The 8,638-nt window shown below is 34.5% G+C and overlaps 1 protein-coding gene across 1 annotated transcript in view; it reads right to left on the bottom strand.

The window, feature by feature from the left end:
• Window positions 1-570: 570 nt before the first annotated feature.
• Window positions 571-8,638, bottom strand: part of Pwwp2a (PWWP domain containing 2A) — a 29,605-nt gene continuing 21,537 nt past the window's right edge. Inside the window, 1 exon segment of the mRNA XM_012514016.2 lies at window positions 571-645. Coding sequence (XP_012369470.1) covers window positions 571-645 — 75 coding nt within the window.

The raw sequence follows: 8,638 nt of genomic DNA, 5'->3' as shown, positions 1-8,638 counted from the left end.
ATCTCAATGTAGTTTTAATTTGCATTTCACGAATGGCTAGCGATGTGGAGCATTTTTTCATGTATTTATTCGCTTGTTTAATTTCTTCCTCTGAGAAGTGTGTGTTCATCTCGGATGCCCATTGATCTTTGTTGACACAGGGTCTCTCTATACTGTTCAGATTGGCCTTGAGCTCACTTTGTAGCCCAGGCTGGTCTTGAACTCTCAGAAATCCTCCTTCCTCAACCTCCTGAGTGCTGGGATTACAGGTGTGTGCCACCACACCCATGCCATTGTGAAGTTTTTGAGCTTAGAATTCTTGTAGATTTTTATAACTTTATTCTCTATTTTTCATAGTTTCCTTGCCTGTGTACAGATTGAAGGAAGTTTTTCTCCTCATTTGTCTTTTCTGAAGTCATTTAGAAGCATCCAATTAGTTCTTATAACAACTTAAAAATTATTTTTCACATTATTTAATTTGTTTTGTATTTTTAATGCCAATATAAATGATATAGGTAGTTCAAGATCAAAACTTGATTCTTGGAAAGCAGAACTATCACCCGGTGGATGCTAGGGGAGCAGGCACATCCCTCAAGCTACTTGCTTGTTTTCTGGAAGTCTCTCCACATCAGGAAAGGAGAGCTTTTTCCCGATAGTTAAGGCCATCTGTTGAGAAAGTCTCCATTTTAATTAAACTTTTGTTTGAACTACCGGTACAAATGAAAAACACTTAAATGTGAATTATGCATATTGTCCATTAATATTTAACTTGTCTTTCCCATAGGTGAAAGTACTGATACAAATTGGTCAACTAATACAGGGCATTTTATGTCTGTGAGATGATTTGCTTCAAATTATTTCATATGCAACTGAAAAGTATTTACCCATGAATTTGAAAGCCTAGTCTATCACAAGAGGGCGCTCTTGTTCTTTAAAGCAAACGCTGTTTCAGGCACTGATTCCAAAGAGAATTATAGCTAAAATAAAATTTAGAGTTACAAATTGAATTTCAATTTTGGAAAGCTGTTTATTAGCAGATAGAACTGGGAATTGGTGATTCTATTTATGCAAATGAAGAAACTCTTAATGCTGTCATATCATAAAAGGATTTTTCAGACCAAATATACAAATATACAAAATTTATTATGCTAAACAATATTTCTTTTTTGATGAGTCATTCCAAGGTCTTATGAATGTGAAATTCAATTATCATATTAATGATTGTGGAATGGCTGAAATGGGGTTTCTAATCATCTGTCATGGAATCAATCAATTTTATTAGATATCTATTTTTTATTGTCTCAGTGCCTCAGACAAGAAGGTCCTAACATGTTAGCTATTACATCAGTTCATTTAAAATTATGGTTTTGATAATTATAGTTTGTATTATCTATAGTAATGGTTATATATTGTTGCCTAGCAAACTACTCCATGACTTATAGGTTTAAAATGTAATAATTTATCATTTTATAATTTGTAGGGGCCAGGAATCTGGGACCAGTTCCATAGGGCGCCTCTACCTTCAAGCCTCTCTTTTTTTTTCCCCATAATTTTATTGATAAACAAATAGCAATGAGACGGTTTCAAATCAAATTGGTAGGACAGTTTCAATAATTAACACATTGCATACATTCTTCCTAGTGGTTAATTGCTGTGCAAGATGCAGACATGATGTCCTATTTACAAACACCATTAAAACAAATCACTCTAATCATTAACAGATTGTAACTATCTATCCCAACCACTTTGAATACACAGATACAAAATAGACATTCATCTGTATCCCCTTTTTTGTTAAATTCTGTTTTTTGAATATTATAGGTGTGTAAACTCAGCAAAATATTCTAAAAGAGTTCAGTAGCCCATAATAGTATTGGGTCTTCCACTTGACTGGCAATGTCAGAAATTGTTGACCTGGCTTCAAGCCTCTCTTGAGGAGGTGGTCATGCTTAGCCTGGAGTCACCTCAGGGCTCCATTTGGGTTGAGGCATCTCCTGGAGGGCTCACTGAGGGTGCCCTCTCCACAGGGCAGCCTGGGAAAATGGCGGTTGGCTTCCTGTAGGTCACATGATCTAAGAGAGACAAGAGAGTGCCCAAGACAGAGGCTACAGGTTTCTAATAAGAGATTCTTTACAGTGACATCTCATTATTTCTGTTACAATTTATTTGTTTGTGTGCTCACTTCGGCAGCACATATACAATTTATTTGTTTGAAACGAGTCAATAAGCCCACCAACCTTAAAGGAGATGGGGAATGCTAAAGGGTGTGGATAGTGAGAGGATGGTTTTTGGGAACCAACACCCGGGCTGCTGCTTCACAGCTGGGTAAGATAGGACCATGTAAAGCAGAAATGTCCTCAAATAGGATTAAGACTGTAGTTTTGCCAGAGTGAATTTGAATGACAGAGTTGTGGTACCCAACTTTTTTCCACTTTATTTATTTATTTATTTTTTGACAACTCATACAGAATTTTACTTAACAAAATAGTATGAATTTCACAGTATTTGTTGGAATACATGGTATTGTCTTACAACCAGCTATTCATATTATCAGATATATACACATAAAATTGGAAGAAGAAAAAACTGGAGCAATGTATAAGAAATTAAGAAAAGAAAAAGTACAAACAATTGAAAAAAAGGAGACGAAGCTAATTAGAGCATTGACTGCTTCTTTCTATTTCCATTTTTTTTCTTTTTAAAAAAAATTTTATTTATTTTTTGTCCTGTCAGAGGTGAATATTCTCTTGGCATCTAAATACTATAAGTGTTTGAATTCAACTAAACATTTAACACTGTCTAGCAGTCTATAATATTAGTGGGTTATCCTCAGAAGTTATTGACTTGAGCCTTTTATAGCTCATCGTATTAATATGGATTTACTTTATATACCTCATTTTTATACTTTTCTACTGGATGGTTAAGACCAAGATATAGCAAGACCTATATTCCCAGAAATGTAACTTTTGTATCTGATAAGGTCAGCCAAGTACTCTCAGGATTTATCCTGTAGCCCTGTACCACCTTTTGTGTGGTACCCAATTTTAATCAGAATGATATTAAAATAGATATTTGCATTTGAACTCAATCTGTTTTTTATTTCCTTCTTAATGAAGATTGTAGTCAGAGGAATAAGTAATTAAATAAACAAACAAACAAACAGAGAATTAGTAAGGAGGAATTAGTTGGATATTACAGAAAATGTAATGTACAGTGTTGAAATTGAGGCTGACATATGGAGGTGTCTACGTGGCCCTGGAACTTCTTGGAGAGACCATGTTCTCTGCACCAGGCAGTCCTGGGCTGTGGCATGATATGGAAGGTGCAAAGACAGATCAATGGTTTGCAGCTTCCTTTTGCTCTTGAGGAAACTTGGGTATGAAGAAACCTTTCTATTTCTTGGAGAAAAGGCAAGAATGTTGGTGGTTTTATCATCTCACTAAAGCGATTATTCTTTTTCCCACTGTGTCCTTGCAGAATAACAGTGGTCACAGGTTCACCTTTATTGCGAAAATAATGGCCAGGTTTGCTAGTTTGGTGGTGCCCTGTCCCCTGTCATGGTACATCAGCTTCATTTTCACCTTGGAACTTTCTTCAAGCATAGGCTAAATTTTTTATTTATCTGTTTTACTTTACTGTTTATTTTTAAGTGTGCATTTAAAAATGCCTTTTTATTTTATGTTTTAAAATGTATTTGCTTGTTTTATTTATTTTAAAAAGTAGATGCTACATTGGTATGGGACAAAATTAAAAAGCCTTGAAAAGGATTGCCTTCTACACTGCTTTCTCATGCCCTCTGTTTGCTTCGCATTTACATGTTGAGAATCGTTCCTGAAGTATTATATATACACAAATTATGTATAGAGATATAATTTTTCTCTTTCTTATTTAAACAATAGTATTCTGTACACATTGTTTTATTCTTTACTTGATGTTTATATTTCTTTTTCAGTTTATGATACATCATGGCATTCTTGTCATATTAGCACATAAACTGGTTTCTTATTCTTACTTAATGAATGCCCAATATTTCATTGTATAAATGTACCATTATTAATTTATTTTTCTCTCTGTCAGTAGACTTTGAATTTCCAATTCTTTGCTAAGCAAACACTAAAATAGACTTATGTATGAATTTTATCTTTATTTAAAAATACTAAAATTTAATCTTTGTTAACTTAAGAAACATGTTTATAAATTTTGTAGCACTTGAGAGTCATTCTAATATTAATTATTACTGTATGATACTAGAGATGCTAGCCTAAATTTTTAGCTACTTTAAGATATAAAAGGGCTAGGGAGATAACTCAGTGGCACAGCATCTGCCTGGCAGGTATAAGGTCCTGAGTTCAATTCCCAGTACAAAAAGAAAAAAAAAACCTTATAGGTTTATTTGCCACTTTCACTGCTTATTATAAAAATTTTCAGTCATGTAAAAAAGTTGAAGTAATAGTATTCTGAACACCTATGAACTTACCACCTAGAATTAAATTCTTTTTCACATTTTGCTACGTTTTCCTATATTTTCTAATCCACAGAACATACCCACAGATCAGCTTCTTTACATGTATCTTATCACACCTTCCCATGCAAAAACATATAGGGAGAGGAAATTTTGTTTATTTGAAATTTCTAATTATTCTTGTGTAAAACCCCTAGAGCTCTATTGTATTTTTTAAAAAAGCTTTTATTTATTTATTTATTTATTTGGTACAGGATCTTGCTAGGGACTCATAATGATCCTCCTGTCTCAGTCTCCTCAGCGTGGGGATTACAGGTGTGCAACACCATGCCTTGGTTCCATGGCTGGCACAGCACACCCGGGTTCTTGGGCCTGGCATGGCATGTGGCACCGGAGATTGAATCCGGATCCTTGAGCTTGCCAGGCAGGTGTTTAGACCCTTGAGCTATCTCCCTAGCCCCTGTATGCTTTTAGTAAAAGGATTTACTAAAGATGTCCCATAGAATTTTTCCTCATTTTAAAAATTCTTCTTCCCTTTGTTTCTAGAATATTAATTTCATGTAACATTTACTGAACATTTATTATAGAAATTATGGGCATTTCTCTAACTCTGTACACATTGATTAATTCAACTTATTTAATCTTCACAACCATATGATCTGGCATTATTATAATTTCCCCCTTGTGGTGTGCGTGCCTGTGTGTGTGAGTGTGGGAGTGTGTGTGTCTGTATGTTTGTATTCTGGACACTGAGTCAAGGGCTTTCACATTGAGCTATGTCCCAAGCCTTTACTTATTTTTACTTTTACTATTTTATTATTTTAAGAATAATTTTATTGAGAAACAAATAGCAATGAGACAGTTTCAAAACCAATTCGTAGGACAGTTTCAATAATTAATACATTGCAGATTGTTGTCTTCTCTGTGGTTATTGATAGTACAAGATGCAGACATGATATCCTATCCACAAACACTATTAGAACAAATCTTTCTATTTATTGAATTAAGAGAAAGTAGTTGTATATCTGTCCTATTTTGAGTATACAGATACAAAATTGTCTTTCATTTGTACCCCTTTTTTGTTTAGTTTTGTCAGAGAAGGGTATTCCATTGTCATTTAAATATTACAGGTGAATGAATTCAGCAAAATATTCCAATATAGTCCAGTAGTCCATAATAGTAGTGGGTTTTCCATAGGACTGGCAATGTCAGAAGTTGTTGACTTGAGCCTTTTACAGCTCAACATATTAATATGGCTTTACTTTTTATATCTCGTTTTTGTACTTTTCTGCTGGATGGTTAAGACCAACATAAAGCAAGACCTAGATAACAAGAAATATATCTTTTGTATCTGATAAGGTCAGTCAAGTCCCCTCAGGATTTATCCTGTAACTCTGTACTGCAGTTTGTAGATCCTTTATCAGTGTCAACCATGTGGATGAGTCATGGCCATTGCTTGACCAATTTGCTTACTTTTATTATTTTACAGAGAACAAAACAATAAAACAATGATTCAGAATTTCAAAACATGATAACAGGAAATTAACAATGATTATTATGTTGCATATTATTATCTTCAAAGGAGTTGCTCAGATTACAAGATATAGTTATGCAAAATTGATCAAACAATATAAGCACTAAATGTTCCTTTCAGTGAACTAATAGAGGGGGGCTGTCCATTAGCTCAGTTGTTTAAGTACCTGCTGAAGAAAAGCAGGATTTATCCTGTAACTCTGTACCGCAGTTTGTAGATCCTTTGTCAGTGTTAGCCATGTGAATGAGTCACGACCATTGTTCAGGATTCTGTGGTTCAGTCCCTAGATCTTCATGGCTTACCAGACCTGCCCTTAAGGCATCCTGAGCCAGCCAAAAAAAAAATCCTTCAGTGAACTAATAGAAATTAGTAGTATAATTACATTAGCTATCTTAATTTTTCCTTCTTTCTTTTCTCATTTCCCCTATCCCAATGGTTTTTTCCTTTGAGCAGTTTATTTCTTTCTAATTTCTTTATTTTTTAAAGAGAGCACAAAATATTATTAAAACAGAAAAACTACAAGTGATACAGAATTTCACTAAACAAAATAATATGAATTTCACAGTATTTGTTGTAATCCATAGTGTTGTCTTCAAATTACTTGTTCATATTACCAGATTTGTGCATACAAAATTGGAAGAAAAAAGAAATATATAAGAAATCAAGAAGAGAAAAGATAAAAGAATTGAAAAAGGGAGACAAAACAAATTAAGCATTAATTGTTTCTTTCCATAGACCAGCCGAAATCCATAGTACAGTTGTACAAACTATCCTGCCTGTATACATAGATATATCTCTTTCCCCCACTCCCTTTCCTGTCTTTCTCCTATTCCTTCCTTTTGAACAGGTTCATTCACTTTTCTCAGTATTTATTATACCCCTCAGATTTTATTTTCTCTTTAGGTTTTCATACTAAGGAGACAATATGATGTTTGCAAATGTGGGTTTGATTTATTTCACTCAAAAGTATGTTCTCTAGTTGCATCCATTTACCAATAAAAGCCTCAAATTTACCCTTTTCTATAGCTGACTAATACTCCATTGTGTAAAAATACCATATCTTCTGTATCCATTTCTCAGCTGGGTATTTATGTTGCTTCCAAGATTTAGCTATGACAAATTGCACTTCTATAAACATGGGTGCATGTATACCACTGTGATATAATGTTTTCAGTTCTTCTGGAAAACACCCAATAGGAGACTAGCTGGGTAAAATGGGACCTCTAATTCTAGTTTTTTAAGGATTCTTCATGCTGATTTCCAAAGTGGTTGTTCCAATCTTTGCTACCACTAACAGTGGAGAAAGGTTATTTTTTTTCCCCCAAATCCCCTCCAGGATTTTTTGTTGGTTGACTTCTTGATGATAGCCATTCTTACTGGGGTGAGATGGAATCTCAGTTTTGTTTTAATTTGTATCTTTCAAATGACCAGTAATGTTGAACATTTTTTCATGTATTGCCATTTGTATATCTTCATCTCAGAAATATGTATTTAAGAACTGGGGAGATGGGTCAATAGAATAAGCACTTGCCTGGAAAGTGTAAGAGCCTGAGTTCAATCCCCAGTTCTGCAAAAAAAAAAAAAAAAAAAAAAAAAAGAAAGAAAGAAAGAAAGAAAGAAAGAAAGAAAGAAAGATGTATTCATTTCAGATACCCATTTTTGGATTAGGTATTTGAACTTTGGGGGGCCTGATATTTTTCTAGTTCTTCATAGCTTCTAGGTAGAAGTCTTGTTTGAGGGAAAGTTGAAAATTTTTTCACATTCTGTGGATTTTCTTTTCATTCTGTTAATAATTTCTTTTGATGTGCAAAATATTTTTAATAAGATGAGGTTCTAGTTGTTGATACTTGGAAGTACTTCCCGTGCAGTTAGGTTTTTGTTCATGAATTTGTTGTTCTTTTTTTGTTGTTAATGAATTCTGCCTACCCATATGTCTTCAAGATTTCTACCTACTTTCTATCTAGTAGACTTAGTGTTTCTATTTTAATATTTAGATCTTTGATCCATTTTGACTTTAGTGCATAGGGATAAATATGAGTCTAGTTTTAGTCTTTGTCTAGTTTTAGTCTTTGCTATGTGAAAAGCCAGTTTCTTCAGCACCATTTATTTTATTTTATTTTTAGTTTTATTTTTTATTTTTTTGGCAGAACCAGGGATTTAACTCAGGCCCTTGCGCTTGCCAGGGAAGCACTTATTCCACGGAGCCATCTCCCTGGCCCCTTCAGCACCTTTTATTAAAGAGGCTACTTTTTCTTTTTTAAGTGTATTTAGTACAGGGTCTATAGGGCCTCACTACACAGATCAGACTTGTAGTGATCCTCCTGTTTTCAACCTCCCAAGTGCTGGGATTATGGGTGTGCACCATCAGGCCCAGTCTTAGTCACTATCTCGGTGTGCCCTGGGAGTGGGGTTGGCACATCATGCAGGTAATTGAACCCAGGTCCCTGCGCCTGCCTAAGTAGGCATTTTAGTCTGCTGAGCTATCTGGCTAGAATATTCTGCTTCTGCTTCTGCTTCTGCTTCTGCTTCTGCTTCTGCTTCTGCTTTCTGCTTCTGCTTCTGCTTCTGCTTCTTCTTCTTCTTCTTCTTCTTCTTCTTCTTCTTCTTCTTCTTCTTCTTCTTCTTCTTCTTCTTCTTCTTCTTCTTCTTCTTCTTCTTCCTCT

This window comes from Octodon degus, unplaced genomic scaffold (assembly GCF_000260255.1).
Source record: "Octodon degus isolate 3935 unplaced genomic scaffold, OctDeg1.0 scaffold00022, whole genome shotgun sequence".
Classification (NCBI taxonomy): Eukaryota; Metazoa; Chordata; class Mammalia; order Rodentia; family Octodontidae; genus Octodon; species Octodon degus.
The sequence above is the reverse complement of the archived record's forward strand: the minus strand, read 5'-3'. Positions and strand labels throughout refer to the sequence as shown.